The following is an 18899-nucleotide window of genomic DNA, read 5'->3' as shown; positions in this document are numbered from 1 at the left end:
TCTTGATAGGAATGGACACTCTCTCACTCTCTATCTCTGTCTCTCTGTCTCTCTCACACACACACACATACAAACACACACACACACTGAAACGAGGCGGATATTATAATGATCAGAATCTTGCTGCAGATTGTTCTAATTAGACTTCTGCACCTTCTATCCATCACCCCTGACATCTGTGTATGTGTGTGCATGTCTTCTGTACATTTTCACTGCAATCAGCCACAATATGGTACATGTGCCAAAAGAGCTGGGGCACACAAAGTATTAGTATCTATTCCTGTGAGAATTTAAGAGACGCTATTTACACACGGAAAGTAAGTGAATGAATGCATTTGAACATGACAGGCCACATCCTTGATCCCAGACTAGCTGGGAGCGTTTTGTGATATTTATAGTCAAAGTTGTGCTCTCACTGCCTCTAAAGCCCAAACACATGACTGTGCTGCCCTCCTCACTCCTGATTCCTAACCTTTCTCTCTGAGGAAAGCTTTGTAAGATATCTGTAGGGGTGTTTGTGCCGGGTGTGTGTGTGTGTATGTGCATGCCTGTGTGTGTGTATGTGCATGCCTGCGTGTGTTTATGTGTGAATGTCTGTGTGTTGTTCTGTGTAAATCTTTGACTAGAGGCGGTCATAGCAGTCACACTCTTCATCACGAGAGTCTCTCATGCCTGACTGTAGAGCTCTTCTACTCTCGATCGCCACCCACTACTGCGGCTTCAGCTCTGCAGGCTAACACAGTCACCTTCTAACAGACACAGAAACAGCGTCTGATCAGTGCGTGTTATGGGTCACTATCAATGTTCAAAAGCTTTAGCTCAACAGGTTATTTAGTCCTAGGGACTGGTCGGATTGTAATTTGATATTTGCCATGCATGTTCCACTTTTTCATACTGATATGAATAATGCTAGACAGCAAGGATTCTACCCCTTCTTGTTTCAGTTTACAGAGGCACATTTTCTTTTGAGTTGTATGACAAGAGAGCAAGAAAGCGATGGAGAGAGAGAGAGAGAGAGAGAGAGAGAGGGAGAGAGGAGGGGGAGGAGAGGAAGAGAAAAAGAGACTGAGAGAGAAAGAGAGATAATGACAGGGTTCCTGTGGGTGAATGTCCTAAACACAGAGTGTGAGTCACCCTGAATCAATAGATCACACAGGCCTTGTACATCTTTCTCCAAAGATGCTGATGAGGATGTGACTAGAGGCCTAGGGCGGATATGAAGCAGGGATGGAGCGAGATAATCTATGTTTGGTTTTAAAGATTTGGGTGTTTAGCATTGATAAACTGAGGAAATGGCTTTCAATTCATCCGTTGCCCAGAAACAGGGCAGGTAGTGGTTCGTCTCCACATCCAAACACAGACACACAGACTCACACACATCCATGTACACATCCACAAATCATGCACACGCACAATGTAGGAAGACAGGGAGATGAAAGGTCAGGTGTTTCCATGGTGATACCGGGCAGGCATCTGCAGCTGTTGGCACTACCCACTAGGGATTGCCCTGGATCAAATCGGGTGACATATTCAACTTCTCAAACAGGAAGTTGAGCAACCATTTCCCACTAACCCTCTTATAATGTGTTCCTAGGTTGTACATGCACTCCTCCACATGTGCACACAGTTACACAACCACCAAGTGCTCACAACTTGTAGCTTGTGACTATGTTACTTTCTTACCCCACCATTCTCATTGGCCTGTTTGGTGCTGAGCAGTATGTAATAATTACTTGCAACATTTCCTTGAGTTTCCTATATTTGGTAGACCTGAACAGACTGGGGAACCCCTGCTGCGGTGAGGGTGTGAATGCTGCTCCAGGTCTGCACTGCCTTGCCACAATTCCCTGAATGCAATAACGCCACACTAGTTAGTGTTCAACATGATTTAGGTTAGTGACCATCCCTGCTCCTTCTGGGGGGATATTACCGGTCTGAGAAACAATTAGACTGTCGGGGGGCCATATAAAATGTGCCCAATTCTGTGTCCTGTCTTATCACTGTTAAATTTACAGCTTGTACTCTCTGTCCCTGCACATGAAACACTTTGCTTATCATCATCAACACATTTTGGAGATTCTTCTTCCTGTATGTTAGTTTTATGAAGTTTTTCTAACTCTGGGATTCCTCTTTGGTCTTACGTGTCAGATGTTTAGGTTTCTAGGGTTACGCTGTCCAAATTTAAATCAGAATGAGCATATAATTGCACTCAATGCAATTGGCACGTCTGAGATGAAATATACGTCTTGTTCGTCCAGGAAACTCAAACTTGGTCAGTAAAGAACCAGCTGTGCTGCTGTCCCCCCTAACAACACATTTCACATTAAGTGTGAATGGCCAACCTCAATTGCCTGATTTATTGTCGGCCTTATTGGATTTCTGTTTTCCTCCCAGGTGGGGTTTTATTGATTCATATCCTGCTTTCCCACATATCCATATCTCATTATCTGATCCTTGTCACTGTCCCCCCCCCCCCTCCCTCCACTCACCAACCTTGCTATCAAAGTCAACTCAGTCGTCACAGCTGCCTTCACTGTCCACCGGCCAGCGCTGTGTCACTCAGTTGTTCTTGAGACTTTAACATTAAACATGCCCCATGTAAATAACATTCATTGCAACCATGCCAACACGTCAGTCCACTTTCCCACAATAATTTTTTTTTCATCCACTGCTAAACTAACGTTGCTGAACCCAACGTTAGTTTCCTCAAGGTTCACAATGACTCTTGCTTAGACTGTTGCTCTTGTTGGTTAGTGGTAGCTGATTTAAACTGTTGTATTCTTTTTTTTTAGTTAATCCTATTTTTATTGCTTTCCTACAGGTACACCTGCACTTAGAGATTAATGTTGTGTAATTTTAACTTGTTTAACTACATGCTCTTATGGTTTCTTCCCTTTAGCACTATTTTTTTTGGTTGTTCACAATATGTACTTCTTGTTTTTGACTACCCGCAATGCTGTGGGGCTATCTTGTTGTTATTATCAGTGACCTATGCACTTTGTGAAGCTCTCTCTTGGAAGTCGCTTTGGAAAAAAGCGTCTGCTAAATGAATAAATGTAAATTATCTGGATCATCCACCAATGAAGCACACAAGGAGACCTGCAAGGTAACCATCAATAACATCTTTATTCTTCTTACAGGTAGAAGATATCACAACATAAAACCGCAAAAAGAAGAGTTGAAGGTAATATTGAAAAGGTATTGACTGATAAATAAGGTATGACTGATGGATAAGGCAACGATTGATAGATAACGTATTGACTGGTGAATATGGTATTGATGGATGGATAAGGCAGACGTGAGGACAAATGACACACAATACACATATATTTGAATACACTGAGTGTGGAGGTTTGAGTGCAGTCATTCTTCAGTCTCTGCCAAGTCATCTAATAGGTGTGGTTCAGCCTTAAAAAACTGACTCAACCAGGTTGTTGTCTGGGCATTGGGGTAAACCTGTTCATCTCAGGCACGAGTCCAAAGAAGATGTCGATTCCAAAGAAGGGTTAGGCCACTGGATCACTTCATTCAGTATCTTCTGAGTGTGAGTTTATGTTGCTCTAGAAAATATGTGTGGTGCAAGGGCCTGACAATAAGTAAAGTAAATTAAAACCCCAAAACACAGATTCCCTCAGTTCATGTCTCTCCTGATTTAGAACCCATATCCCATGCACGTTCATGTCTCTCTTGGTTTAGAACCCATATCCCATGCATGTCCATGTCTCTTCTGGTTTAGAACCCATATCCCATGCATGTTCAGGTGTCGACTGTATCAGAACTCAGATTCTATCCATGATTTGGACTCGCCTGATTCAGAACCCAGATAAACAAACTCACATCCCCAGCAACCAGTGTCTTGCTTAATTCTGCACCAGCCTAATGCCTAACTAAGCTGTTTAATGCTCTGGGGGCAAAAAGTTGAGTTGGGCAGGGATCCAGGGCATATGGTCTTCTGCTACTCTGGGCCGGAGTAATGTATCCTGGTACTGAGTTATCTCCCCTAGTATTAAGTCATGTCCCCTGGTATTGAGTCGTGTCTCCTGGTACTGAGTAATATCCCTTGGTATTTAGGCATGTCTCCTGGTACTGATTAATGTCCCCTCCTACTTTTGCACCTATTGTGTGACTAAGGCCACTTGGGAAAATGTCACTGGAGTAGCAGAAGCTAAGGATGCAAAAAATGTATGACACAAACATGGAAAAAAAAGTGAGATTTATTTGTAAAGCACTTCCACAAATGCCCTGTAAAAATTAGAGGACTAACAAAGTTTCTACAATAAATAAATACATCTTCTACAGTCCTATTCAAAATTAGTCACCATCTTTTGATGGGTTGGAGTGTTAGATCATCTAAACACAGATAAACGCCCTTGGAGAACCATGGCCAAAAAAACAAGGTCCAGGACAAAACGCTATAGGATGAGATGTTGACAATGACTGGGAGACAGTCTTAAGTGTATTCATCCACAATAGGTGATAGAGGGTCCTAAAAAACTTCATGAACAGTGCCTGTGCATCTGTTGGAACTTTGGTTCCAGGTTTCCCATATTTAGACAGCTTGTATCACCGTTGTCTGAAAACGGCCTCAGCTGCAGCTCTCTGATACGTCAGGCAGTCTGTGGTGGGAAGCCATCTCCACGACAACGCACGGTGGAACATGCCACAAGTCTGGGACAGTTTTTGAGGGACGCTTTACATTAATACAGTACGCAATAATAACTACAAATAATAACAATGGATTGATAATCTCGTAAACCTTCCGTGCCCCCCCCCCTCCCCCCACCACCACCTCCCACCCTCCGCCCCCTTTTACAGTAACTTGTCTTGCCCTCGGAACCCTCCTACATCCTGTCTGATGATACACCCCCACCCATAACCCTCCCCATCCTACTCCACCACACACCCTCCACTCCCCCCAACCCCAACCAACCCAACATGGCCAAGCTAAACCCAACATAAACAAAGCTAACCTAACACAGCCTAGCCAAGCATAGCCCACCTTGACCTAACCAAAACTAACCTTTCCTAGCCAAACCCAGCTTATCTAGTATAACTTGTTCTAGCCTAACCTAACCTAGCCCCGTCTGTCCTGTTCTAGCCTAGCCTTGCCACCCTAATGATTGTTGCTGATGCTGTAGCTACGACAACAGAGCATTTGACCAAGGGAAATTACAAACATAAACAGACGCACATCTATACTCACACACACACACACACACACCAGATCATATTCACACATAAAACAACATTTACTTGATTAATGATACAGCTATTAGTCAGTTTACTCTTTTGTATCGACAATCGCCAAATGGCAGGTTAATCCGCACACACACACACACAAACTCCTGAACTTGAGGTCCTTGTCAGACCTAGTTACAGGGTGACCTACAGTGACTGTGACCACAGTGTTCCTAGCGAGGCTTGACCGAAACACGGTAGCCTACTGCTAACTAAGTGGATGTTCTACTGATGCTAATGTGTCCCTTCCCCAGGGATCACGAAGATCAGGTCCTCCACTGTCAGACACACCAGTACATACAAACAACAACAACTCAAAATGTCTTCTTCTTATAAATGACAGCAATTCAACTAAGGGCAGGCGTAAGGGCATGAAATATATATGAGAGACTGTTCTCTCCCTGCAGCCTGCAGGCTTGTCTATCTGTCTGTTACAAAAACCACAGTGTGGTATTCTCAAGAGTCGTACGACCTACAAACACTCACTTTGCACGTACAGTACTCATAACCAATACTGTATTGACACATTTGTTGTCATAGTAACTAAAAACATAGAGGTGACAACGTACACTGACAGGTCTAAAATCACTAATCGTGTCGAAAGGACTTTAAGTTAAAGGATGCTTCACCTCCTCAGTCTATAGAGATCGCATAGACCCCGTATGAAAGAAATTGGGCCACTGCATTGACTTAGAAAAATAAAACTCATGAACAGTAGAAATCTTTATCTACAGGTATAAAAAAAAAAAAGCAGCAAGCTTATATTTCACCATGTAGGTAACTGGGTAAAAACCATTTCTAACTTCACCTTAAGGGGCCTGTTCATGTCTTGGTCTAACTTTAGCGGTGCTACTGGAGAGCTGTGCGTGAGTCTCAGACCGCTGGATAGAAGCTGTTGGGGTTTGGGTTTTAACCAGCTCCTTTTATATAACTGGTTGATCCCAACGGGTATATTTGTCCTTGCTCCCCAACTACCCCAACTACAAGCAAGTAGTTAGACAAGTTACTACAAGTACTCTGAAACATAAATTCACACACACACGCCACACACACACAGAGCGCTGCATGAGGCAGCATGTAAGGTGCTGAAAAGAGTAGCCATGGTCATTTGCATGGAGTGGGTGAGAGGGAACTTATTTTGCTTAAGATTAAAACAATGGCTTTTAAATACATTTCAGTTGATAGCTGGATTGCGTATGAAGTAAAAAACAAACAAACAAACAAACAAAAAAAGCAAATGAATGTAACAATCCAACGAGTCAAGTCTTTACACACAGTCCACTAGCCACAGAATCTTTGCACTGGACATGGGAATATTCCGAAATTAGACGACCCCAGTTGTTGGAGGGTGTCCTGCTGTGTCTGTAGGAGGGGGCAGTGAGGTATGGCTAACAGCATGGCTCTCCTTCACTCCAACACTGTAACAATACGATTGACTATATGAAAGAGAGCTAGAGATTTTCACGAAGAGATGCATGAAGAACAGGCTATAGGGTGTCTCTACGGGTAGGAGCTGGGACTGGGATGGGGGGGTGTCTGGTGTAGGAGCTGGGACTGGGGTGGGGGGAGGAGGGAGCGGTGGCCATCTAAAGGCTTAGTCTCTGATCGTCTTCAAGATTCTTGCGGCACAACCTCCATCATCTTCTGAAACAGTGCAGTGGTTGAGACTGGAGAGACACACATACACAAGTAGTCAGAAAATGAACCAACATTTCATTCAATAAAAATTTTTCAGCTTATGTACACCCAGAAAGGAAACTAGACTGTTCAGTCCAGGACATTTCAAGAGTCAACTCGCAGGGAGCTAACAGTAAACTAGCAATGAGTTAACAGAAAGCTAACTATGAGCTAACGTTAAACTTGCACGATGAGCTAACAGAAAACCAGCACTAAAACAGCAGGAAGCAAGCAGTAAACAAGCTGGGGGGACTTACATATAGCCTGGAGAAGCCACTTGGGCTTGCTCTGCCACCACACGCCAAAGAAGTAGACAGGCACACCGGTGGCGATGATGCCAAAACCGATGGCACACTCCCGGGGCGTCTTCCAGATTGACACCACAATAAGGAAGAGGCAGGCCAACACGAAGCTGATGGGCAGCAAGATGTTCACCTGAATGCCAGAGAGATTAAGTTATGCACTCATTTAGATTAAGTTGATGTTTAGCTGTTGTGATGATTGAGAACGGAAAGAACAGCCGATAGCTTTAGCGACCCTTCAATGTGAGGAAATGATTTAAACCAATCATTCATAGTTCACCCATACACACATACAACCCCCCGAACAACCCAAACACACACCCCTAAAAGAGACACACACAATCCCCCTGAACACAAGCAAATGCATGCCAAACACAACCCAGACAGACAAACACCCTCCAGCCCAACATGCACACGCCCCCTGCACCGTTCCCTCCCCACATCGACACTCAGCACATGGATCTGGACTAGATAAATAGATTTAGCCCATTTCACTTCACTGCCCTGCACCTCATTAGCACATCGCTGACAATGTCAACCAGGCCAGAGGGAGGACTCGGCTGTCAGCCTTTATGGCTCCATTTGGGGGCAGGAGTAGGTCTCCCTGTCCCACAGTCGCACAAAGGGCCAGTGTACGGCAAGCCGACCGAGTGCAAACTGCTGAGTCAGGGCCCGTCCCACTCTACTGGAGTCAGGGCTGCTCTACTGAGGCAGAGCCCAGGGCCGCTCTACTGAGGCAGAGCCCAGGGACGCTCTACTGGAGCCAGGGCCACTCTACAGGAGCAAGGGCTGCTCTACTGAGGCAGAGCCCAGGGCCGCTCTACAGGAGAAAGGGCTGCTCTACTGAGGCAGAGCCCAGGGCCGCTCTACAGGAGCAAGGGCTGCTCTACTGAGGCAGAGCCCAGGGCCGCTCTACCCACCTTGATTGGTCGCTCCAGCTCAGGCTTCTTGTAGCGCAGCCACATCATGCCGATGATCGCCATAGCGATGCAGAGCCAGTTGAAGAAGCTGAAGAAGTTGATGACTGAGAAGATGTCGTTGGAGAACGCGTACAGCAGAGTCATGGCACACTAGAGAGAGAGAGAGAGAGAGAGAGAGAGAGAGAGAGAGAGAGAGAGAGAGAGAGGAGGGAGGAAAGAGAGAGGTGTGGTGGAGAAACTGACTGGTATTCATTCAGTAAAACCCAAACATCACGAGTTGTCACATAGAAGTCTTGTCTTTTTGATCACAATTCCTAGACATAGGACCAGGAAGTGACCTTTGGCAAACACCCATCCGACACCAAACCTGTAAGCAACTTCTCGTGGTCCCCGGGGGCTCATGTAACACAGGCCCGTTTTAGGAAACGAAACACTGGCAAATTGAGCAATATGTGATAGCGGGGATATTTCTGTCTGCGTGACGGAACAAAAGTTTGGTGGGGGGCAAGTTCTTTGATTGTATAAAATTATCCCATTGTTTGCTCTGGGCCCTTTTCCCCAATCTGCCTCTTTCTGCTCATTTGCGTACCCATTGTCAATCCTGCTTTATGCTTTAATAAAACTCTTGTATTTGATCCAAAAGAGCATTTGTGCCTCATTAAAACCTTCTGAATTTAGCCCCGAAAGAGGCAAAAAAGGAGGGAGGATGCGTGTTCAGTTTGAAATGTACAGTCTCATAAGAGCGTGTGAATGGGCTTGTGGTGACAAGTCCTCTTAACCAGGTGACCAGTCCTGTCAACCAGATGACTAGTCCTGTTAACCAGGTGTGAGAGAGGAGGCAGGTTTAACAAGGAGGTACGTACTGTGAAGAGGAGGGAGGGGAGGGGGGTCAGCAGGGTGGGGTGGATCATGGACAGCAGACTGGGTAGGTGACCCTCCCTGGAGCCCACAAAGAACAACCTGGAATAGTGAGGGGGAGAAGAGGAAAGAGAGAAAGGTAGTTATTCAGTGTACGTGAGCTCATGTTTGTGTGTGTGTGAAGGGGTATACAGTATGTGTATATATTTGTGTGTGTGTATGTTTGCTACCTGGATGAGGTGAAGAGGGAGCCGTTGACAGAGCCAAAACAGGACAGGCCCACAAACACAGGGATGATCCAAGCCATGTAGCCCAAGTGGTAATTCCCAAAGTCCTGAGAGAGACACACACATACACACATACAGTGTCTGCTAAAGTAGGCTGGTATATGTAGTAGTAGTAAGTCTATAGGGAAAAGTGGGAAAAGTATGTAGTATATTAATATACAGGGTAGTGTGTGTAGTATATGAGTATGCAGGGCAGAGTGTGTAGTATATGAGTAAACAGGGCAGTCTGTGTAGTATATGAGTAAACAGGGCAGAGTGTGTAGTATATGAGTAAACAGGGCAGAGTGTGTAGTATATGAGTAAACAGGGCAGTCTGTGTAGTATATGAGTAAACAGGGCAGAGTGTGTAGTATGTGAGTAAACAGGGCAGAGTGTGTAGTATATGAGTAAACAGGGCAGTCTGTGTAGTATATGAATATGCAGGTGACTCACCACAGCCACGGCCTCTGAGCTTAGCATGTCTTCGGGGCTGAGCGTGGTGAAGTAGGCCAGGTTGGTGAGCACGTACACTACTGTGACAATGGGCAGTGAGATGATGATTGCCCGAGGCAGGTTCCTATGAGGAACATGAATCATTTAGAACATGAATCAATACTAACATGAATCAATTTAAACATGAACCATTGATAGAAAATGAACAAATTGAAATATGAAAAATAAGGACAATGAAACATGAATCATTTTAAACCAAGGCCGTAATCATAATACATATTGGGGGGGACACATCCCCCCCCAATATTCAAATCTGGTCAAAATGTCCCCCCCAATATTTTGATATAGAAATATAAATGTGCTACGCTACGACAGTCAACCACGCACGCTGTCCGGAATTATCATTAAAAAAATATATATGTGTCCCCCCAATGTTGACTCCATGGCTACGGCCTTGTTTTAAACATGAATCATTTAGAACATGAATCATTTATCAAATTAAAAAAGGGGTGGTCACAGGCAAATAAATGGTCTCTTTCAATATGACCAATCATTGCAGTTTTTGGTTGCTTTAATAATATTATATAAAAGTGTGTCAACACTCACTTGTAAGGCTCAATCATTTCCTCAGTGACGAAATTCAAATAGTTCCTGTAGGGGACACGAGATGTGGGTTATCTTTCTCGCACACACAGGTGAAAAGCAAACAATTATTTAGCAAACAGGAGTAAACCCTGGGTGAGCTCGGCTAACAGTGGTCTAGTATGAGGTACCCAGCACAGCCAAGAAGCCTACCGGAATGTAAGAACGACATGCTATATTTCTAGAGCAAAACAGAGGAGGTAGGAGAGAGAGAGAGAAAGAGAGGGGCTGAACGAGTTTGACGGAAGAAAGTGATTGAGTGACACTGAGTGAGCGAATGAGTGAGAGAGCGAGTGGCTGAATGAGTAAGGAGAGAAACAGAGGGAGTGAATGAGTGAGTAAAGTGTGGGCGAGAGAGAATTGTTTGCGTGTAAATCAGTGAGGGAGTGGAGACAGAGAGCGAGGTGTTGGACAGGATGGCAGAGAGAAGGAGGGGGATTAGCAGGTAGGCCACAACTTATTCATTCTTGTAATAGTGGTCTTAATTCTCCAGGCCAGCTAAACTGGGGTTTACGGTCAGATTACTGGCTGACATGACAGTACCCCACTGTATCCAAACCCACACATACCAGGAGGGGGACAAAGGAATTCTGGAAGTCAGTTAAGGTGCAGGGTTTTTCTCCAGACAAACTTAGCCCTACTATTCCCAGTCCAAGCCCGCGCCCCAGCCCCTTGGACTCACCAGCCTCCATAGGCAAAAAGGCCACTGTACAACGCCAGGCCGATGTTCCCAAAGTCTGACTTAGAACCCTTGAAAGAATTCTCTGGTAGGAGGTAGACTGTGTCACCTACAAAGATGAGGAGAGACAACAGTATGTGGTTAATCCCAGCATCCCAGCATCACCACCAGTGGCACAAGCTTTACATCAGTCTGAAGAAAGAATAAATAATGTGTTTATTTCACAACAGAGCTATACTCATCCCTGTAGAAGGAAGGAGGAAGGGGGAGTGGGGTTGGAAAGGAGGTGAAGATATGAACAAGGAGAGGTGGGGGAGGAGAGGTGATGAGGAGAGGAGGCGAGGACGTGTGGAGGAGACTAAGAGGGGGCCAAGGGTCCAGACAATATCAAGCCCTCCCCCCAGACAGAATACCACAGCTTACTCGGAGCAACATTAAAAGGCAAAGGAATGAAAGGGCGATGGGGGGGTGCTCCCAACCAAATCCCCTATAATCATCAAAGATGGAGGTATTCCAGACTACAACGCCCCGCTCGGGGAGCACCGGTCTGGGTTCTGGGGTAGAGTCTGGGCTGGGGGTCTGGAAGGCGACCCGTGGGTTTTAATAAAAATCTGCAGGAAGCTTCTGGAAGATGCCTGAGGGGAGACACCCGGGACGCAGGTTGCATTCCAGGCGTGGCAGACTGCCGGCTGGGCTGGGCCTCAGGACACCAGACAGACCCTAAACCAACAGATCCAGGGTGTTGGTACAGACAGAGGCCCCATGCCTGCACTGGGCCGTGAGAAACACCATCCACACATTCCCCCCCTCTGACGGACAATGGACCACTGTGACCCTGCTGCACCATAAACACACACACACACATGAATGCATGTATGCACACATGCAAACACACAAGCATGCATGCATGCCTGCACACATGAGCGCATGCATGTGGATACACACCAGTACGCCTCTTTGTACACACACAATCAACCCTTTACACACACACACTTCATGACAGGTGGGGCCCAGCAGGGTGGAAGGTGTGCTAGTTGTGTTGTTATGGTGTTGCAGTGCTGTACTTTGTTGTGGTGTTACAGGGTTGTCGTTTGTAGTGTTGTTCCAGTTTTGTGGCATTGCGTGTTGTTGTTTAGTGTTGGAGTGTTGCGGTGGTGTTGTGGTAGTATGTTGAGGTGGTGTTGTGTTAGTATGTTGAGGTGGTGTTGTGTTAGTATGTTGTGGTGGTGTTGTGGTAGTATGTTGCGGTGGTGTTGTGTTAGTATGTTGCGGTGGTGTTGTGTTAGTATGTTGAGGTGGTGTTGTGTTACTATGTTGTGGTGGTGTTGTGTTACTATGTTGAGGTGGTGTTGTGTTAGTATGTTGTGGTGGTGTTGTGTTAGTATGTTGTGGTGGTGTTGTGGTAGTATGTTGCGGTGGTGTTGTGTTAGTATGTTGAGGTGGTGTTGTGTTACTATGTTGTGGTGGTGTTGTGTTACTATGTTGAGGTGGTGTTGTGTTAGTATGTTGAGGTGGTGTTGTGTTACTATGTTGAGGTGGTGTTGTGTTAGTATGTTGAGGTGGTGTTGTGTTACTATGTTGTGGTGGTGTTGTGTTACTATGTTGAGGTGGTGTTGTGTTAGTATGTTGAGGTGGTGTTGTGTTACTATGTTGCGGTGGTGTTGTGGTAGAGTGCTGCAGTACCCCAGAGAGGGGCATCATGTGAGCTCCCACCCCCAGTCATGCCTCACTGGGAGCTGGTGGTCAGCTGGTCACATGACTTGAGCTGTGGCACCAGTTTCAGGCAGGGGGCTGGGGGGGTTTATTCTAGCTGAACTCACACACACACACGCACACACACACAGACACACACACATACACAGACACACACATTATACATGCACTAATGATGGAATACGTGCATTGATGAATGGATTATACTGATAAAAATTAACAGATGTGTTGTGTGTGTGTATGTGTGTGTGTGCGTGGCCATTCTATTAGTGTACAAAAATTGCTGAGAAGGTTTGCTGTCCAGCTATACAGTATGTAGTCTATAAATGGCCTCTGCTGTTCTGTCCCACACATTAGTACTCATTGTTCATTCAGATGAAAGGCAAGAGAGCCAATCAGGAGTCAGGCTGATGACATCTCTGCATCAGCATTGAACGAATGTTGCTTGCTCGAGAATCTCTGTCAAATACAACAGGTTATTGCCATGGTGATTCTAACCTAGATTGTCAAGGAACTTCCTGTGAAGGAGGGAACTAGTGAGAGTAGTGTGATATCCAGTCAATGTCTGGTCAGGTGACCTGACAAACCGGTATCTGGAAGTAGGCGTGGCTGCGAGGGGGGGTGGGGAGGTACAGCACAGGTAGACACAGCCCACTGCGCTTTGATTGGTCACGGAGGGGGGGTGGGGAGGGTGGATTGAGTTTGTGTGTGAGTCTGTCATGTGTGTGTGTGTGTTTTGATCCTAAGAGTGTGTGTGTGTGTATGTGTGTGTGTTTGGGTCCCTGCTGTAAATAAACCATTATGAGATCCCATTACAAACCAAGCTCAGTCTGCAGCGACTCAGTCTACGGAGACCCAGAGGAACTTACACGCCTTAGAAAGATAGACAGGACGAGAGAGAGAGAGACAGAGGTCAAAAGAGAGATTGTTAGACAGAGACAGAAAGAAACAGAAAAGGAGACAGGGAGATAAAAGGAAATGAGAAAGAAGAGAGAGACAGAAAATTAGACAGAGATAGAAAAAGAGACGCATAGACAGAAAAGGAGACAGAGGAAGAAAGAGAGAGGGAAAACAAAGAGAGGGAATGGCATCAATGGACACTAGCTGCCCAGAGACAAACAACAACAGCTTTTGATTGAAAGAGCGCTGGATTATTGGTTTAATCAGATTACTGTGCAACAACCCTGCTGTCATTAATCTGGAGCAGCCTAATGAAGGCCTGACCCAGTAGACTTCATCCCTACACCCTGCCTGCCAGGGATAGCTTCCTGTCTGCCAGTTACAACTTCCTGTCTTCCAGGAGGAGCTGGGAAGCAGGTGCTATGCCCTCTCCGGTGAGAAATACCTACTCTGTCTGACTGGGTTGGTGGGCACTTAACTCACCTCAGATCTGAGTCCTAGTAAACACATATTAGACACTTCTTCTACATTTGTCTCAATATTCAGCAAGATTCACTGTTAGGATTTCACTCACACCAACCTAGTCCTGTCAGACTTGTGTGAGTTCTCAGATCCCAGGTGAGAGGCGGACAGGGTCTGCATATGTGCATGCGTGTGTGTGCGCAGGACTAGGCAACAGCAAATAACTGGCTGTCTGGTTGTCATGCTTACGCTTATCTCTAACTGTCACTGGAGTGACCCCACCCTGGCCAAAACCCTGGAGGGGGAGATACTTAAACCATGGCATGCACACAAACATTACAGTAACTGTTGTATGCAGTATACACATGCCTGTAAACTTGATGTTTTACTTGAAATTTGTTTTTTTGCACTCCCCTTTGCCTGCCTGCCTGCCTGCCTGCCTCCTTGTCCGGACAACATCCCCTGTGGACGCCTCTCTCTGGCCGTGCAGCTGAAACCTTGAGTTGCGTAGCCTACTCAATGTCCGGCCCAGTTTACAACAGTTCACTACCAGGAAGGGCACCTTCTGACTAATTTGAAGGACACAAGGCATGCGTCGTTACATAACGTTACGTAAGGAGCCGAGCCATGTAGCAGTAAGTCAGTCTGGAGACTTGTTTGTTGGTGGCCTACTAAGACAGCCTGAAAAGAGTCTTAGCCCCACAGGCTTTTGCTTTCTCCATAATGACTGTCTGCCTCTCCACTCCTGTCCTCTTCGCCTCTTCTCCCCCTTTCCCCTCTTCACTCCTTTCCTCTCCTCCCTTCTCCTCCCCTTTCCACTCGACTCCTCTCCTGTCCCTGTACAGCACAATGAAACAGTGTTTGGATTCCCCAAGATTGTTCTGTTCTGCTTATTGGCAACTCTCACACACCTTAATTGGACCAGGATTGGGGCACAATTGAACAGGAACCCTCAGTAATATCTACTGAGGCTAATGAGCATAATCTGATGAAAGGACCTGTGTTCCCCCCCGAGTTTGGATACAAGTGCACCAGACCTGTACTTTGCCCTCCTTTATCCATTTGTGAAGCGAATACAATAGGAGTGTGTGTGTGTGTGTGCATGCGGCTGGTCTTAAGTGTATTCCATAGACCTTCCTGCACTGTGCTGACTGATGCTCAGAGAAACCCGGCCTCTGTTTTTAAGTAAAAACAATAAGGAAACTGAGCTATTTGTTATCAACAAATAATGATATTTCTTGTTTTCAATCAATAATAAAAAGGGTACATATGTTTTTTTTCTGGTTTGTCCTACAGGAGGACTCTAGTGCCCTATTCCTCATGCTCTGTGTCTGCTCGTGCTGTGGTGAGCTTACTAGTCCGTGATGGTGTCTTTGAGTGGCTGGTGTCACCACTGGTGTCACGCCAGCCCTCTAAGGACAAGCAGTATCATGACTTGATGGTGTACTTCTACAATAGGCAGGTGCACACATTGTGTTGAAGTTATCGGGTTAGCAAAGGAAAGAGAGAGTGACCCACTAATGACTGTTGTAATAATTCTAATTCCAATGATACATCACTCCAATTGATCAAATACATAGGTGGAATGGAACCTGAGACCTCTTGCTCTGCAATCAGATGCCGAGCAACTCCCATACCCTGATTTCTGCGAGTGATAATGAAGAGAGAGGATGAAGAGAGAGAGAGAGGCGGGAGAGAGGAGGAAGAGAGGGTGTGGTGATGAAGAGGCCATACCTTTGCCGATCTGCACAAAGCCGATGATGATGATGAGGCCGAGGGCGAGCAGTTTGGCAGCAGCAAAGGCGTCCTGGACCCTGGTGGCAGCCTTCACACTGTAGCAGTTCACCGCCGTCAGCAGCACTGGTAGAGAGACAGAGGAGGGGGGGGGGGTTCATGTTAGTCGCTGACTGACCTCTGTTTCAAATGAGTGGAGCGATGCTTGTCTTTCTGTGTTACATGGTTGCTTCTGTCATTCCTGAGAGGACGGTGGTGAATGGATACTCCCTCCAAACCTGCTCACGATGACAGAGAACACAGAGTTCCACACAGAAGGCACAGTACAACTAGCCCAGTACAGCCGCACAGCAGCACCTCAGCCAGTTTGCCCTCGCCAGAGTAGCCAGCCAGTCAGCATTCCACCAGAGTAACCAGCCACCCCATTAAGAGTGATTAACAAGCCTCCACTTCAAAGCAGCATAATCTGTAAATCAGGCAACAATAGAGGTCTGACCAACCCTGAGAGATCACAGCACAAAGACTCTCTCTGTACTGTACTCTCTCCCTCACAGACAGTTTGGAACCACACACACACATGCATAGAAATAAACACAAAAACACCTATATACACAAACACACACACACATGTGTATGTAGACACACATGAGTGTGAAGAACATAAATGGGGATCACCCAAACAAACCCCCTCATTCCGAACCCTAAATGTCTGGCAGAGACAAGCGTGTATTCAACGCTCGCTCTCTCTCTCTCTCTCTCTCTCTCTCTCTCTCTCTCTCTCTCTCTCTCTCTCTCTCTCTCTCTCTCAGACACACACACACAAGATCCTAAATTATGGTAGTGAAACTCAAACCCTACAACATGGCTTCAAACTAATAACTCACATCAAAGAAATAGGTCACTGTAACAATCACTCACTCACACACGCACACACACACACACACACACACACATTCTAAGGCAGACTGTAGCACAACACCTGCAGAGTCATCCATGGTTTGTATCTCTGTCAAGTGGTCCCATATGGGATTAGGCCCTGGGTGAAAATGGGGATTATGGGTTCAGACTAGCGGTAGTACAAAGACACCAATGCTAACAGGTACACTCATGGTTACACACTCACAATCTCTGTCTTTCTTTCAAAACTGCACATAGACTTAGTATCTACTTCTCTCTCTAACTTTCTTTGTCGTGCTCACATACACAGTATTTTTGTCTCTCTCTCTCCCTTTCTCACAAACATTCCTCTATCCTCATCGGGCTCCTTTATCCCCCCCCCCCCCCCCCCTTCCTCCTCCTCCTCCTCTAAACTCCATGGGGTGAATGGGAGCGCCAGTTTATCAAAGAGACAGTCTAAAGCAGAGAGAAAATTGTTCACAAATGCCCAACCACCTACACAATCTCAGACTGTTTTTGATTTGTTCGCCAATTAGCCGGAGCTAAAACTAATCCAGGCGTAATCCTAACAGGCTAAACTCCAATCTGACAGCACAACACACGCCTACGGTTGGCCAGTTTGTGTGGGTGAGTGGTCTAGCCCTCCCTATCCCAACCTGTGGATTAGGTTTGTGGAAGTGTTTAAAACACAATACAAATTATTTTATATATAAATAGGTAGCATCAACAATTATTATTACACAAAGAAAGTATTTGTGACAAGAGTTTGTTGACATTTACCATTTTAATTAACACGTGTCAAGACACTACAGTTAGGGTGCTTTGCCTCCGCTCGTTTCACGTCTGATTGACTTTCTACCCTATTCACTTAGACCATAAGACACTGTAGGCTACTGTATAATCTTATAAAATATATGATAATATATCTAGTTAGTTATTAATTGTTATCATCCTCAATTTTAATATCCACAATAGATTAGGCTATGACACGTGGATGGTGCGTGTCACTGAGCGCGCACTTCAGGATACTACAGGCTGAGGATGATGAAATAACGCAGCATTTTTTCAACAGGCCACATTGGAATTGATGCCCACACCCAGCATCAGCGGCATTTGTTCCGTGAACCGACATTTAGCTTTCCTTAAAGCCTACACGGGAGCCTGGCGTAGCGTAGCGAGTAGGCTTTAGGAAAAAAATGTGTTCACACTTCGGTTTACCTGCACTTACAACACTGATGTAACAGGAAGAGGGCATGTCTTAAAGAAGCATGGTTCTACTGATTGACTTCCTTGATTTGGGCTTCTAGATGTTAGGCTATTTAGTCAAGTTGAGGTTACTTACGGATACAAAGACAGGCGATTAACTTCGCTCCTGTCTCGGGCACTGGGCAGTCCGGGAAGATGGGTTTGAGGAGGTAGGTAGCAAAGACATACGCGACAATGTATTGTGAGGATGGCCGTATGATAAGCAATTCGATCCACAATTTGAGGAAAGCAGGCAAAGACCCATAAACCTCAAGTATGTACGCATAGTCCCCTCCTGACTTTGAGATAGTTGTTCCCAGCTCGGCATAGCACAAGGCACCGATGGTCGAGAACACCCCACAGACAGTCCAAATGACTAGTGACAGACCAACGGATCCTGCCTCTTTGATCACTCCAGTGGGGGTCACGAAAATGCCCGACCCGATGATGGTACCCACGATGATGGCAACGCCGTTAACTAGTGTGATGGTTCTCTGTAGAACTACCGTCTCCTCTCCTTCAATGTTGCCAACCTCCTTCTCCCCGTTTCCCGATGCACCGGTCCGGTTTGTGTTCCCGTTCTCCCCTCCGCTTGGGGAGAGCATCTTCTCCGTCACCTGCTTGTCTTCCTCATCGCGGTCGGCGGACGAATTCGAATTTCTTTTCTTTAAACTAGACATTTCTCGCTCCTGTGGGGACAACGCTTTCCGCTTTATTCGCTCTCCCTTTAAAATGTGTTTTCAACGACAATGATGCTACAGTTTGAGACTGGTCCGTAGGCTAGGTTACTGGAACACGAGGACACGCTAAGATGCTGGCTCGCTGCAGACTCAGACAAGCGTGCTTTCCACTGTGTCAAAGCAACTCTGTCTCTGTGTACAAAGGATTAGAGAATTTGCCCAATAGTTCTCCT

At 45.9% G+C, this 18899-nt stretch overlaps 1 protein-coding gene and 1 long non-coding RNA gene across 2 annotated transcripts; one reads left to right on the top strand and one right to left on the bottom strand.

The window, feature by feature from the left end:
- Window positions 1-4195: 4195 nt before the first annotated feature.
- On the bottom strand, window positions 4196-18871 carry slc7a5 (solute carrier family 7 member 5). Its single transcript, XM_047034033.1, has 10 exons — window positions 18084-18871; window positions 15845-15970; window positions 11039-11144; window positions 10321-10365; window positions 9715-9838; window positions 9226-9329; window positions 9001-9097; window positions 8138-8287; window positions 7173-7350; window positions 4196-6905 (listed from the first exon to the last, which is right to left on the bottom strand). Exons 1-10 carry the CDS (start codon window positions 18664-18666, stop codon window positions 6850-6852), a joined length of 1569 nt encoding a protein of 522 aa, XP_046889989.1. The 5' UTR covers window positions 18667-18871; the 3' UTR covers window positions 4196-6849.
- Window positions 13520-15433, top strand: LOC124476726. Its single transcript, XR_006957056.1, has 3 exons — window positions 13520-14082; window positions 14601-14745; window positions 14956-15433. It is a non-coding gene; the product is annotated as an uncharacterized LOC124476726 (long non-coding RNA).
- Window positions 18872-18899: the final 28 nt, after the last annotated feature.

This window comes from Hypomesus transpacificus, chromosome 14, assembly GCF_021917145.1.
Source record: "Hypomesus transpacificus isolate Combined female chromosome 14, fHypTra1, whole genome shotgun sequence".
NCBI classification, from domain to species: domain Eukaryota; kingdom Metazoa; phylum Chordata; class Actinopteri; order Osmeriformes; family Osmeridae; genus Hypomesus; species Hypomesus transpacificus.
Note: the sequence above shows the minus strand (reverse complement) of the source record. Positions and strands in the feature narration are given on the sequence as shown.

What these genes read in the sequence shown, in the direction of transcription:
- slc7a5 (XM_047034033.1), bottom strand. Translation starts at nt 18,666, where the DNA reads ATGTCTAGTTTAAAGAAAAGAAATTCGAATTCGTCCGCCGACCGCGAT. An exon ending in CTTTGTGCAGATCGGCAAAG is followed by an intron (nt 11,145 to 15,844) that starts GTATGGCCTCTT and finishes TCATCTTTGTAG; the next exon opens with GTGACACAGTCTACCTCCTA. An exon ending in GCTCAGAGGCCGTGGCTGTG is followed by an intron (nt 9,330 to 9,714) that starts GTGAGTCACCTG and finishes TGTCTCTCTCAG; the next exon opens with GACTTTGGGAATTACCACTT.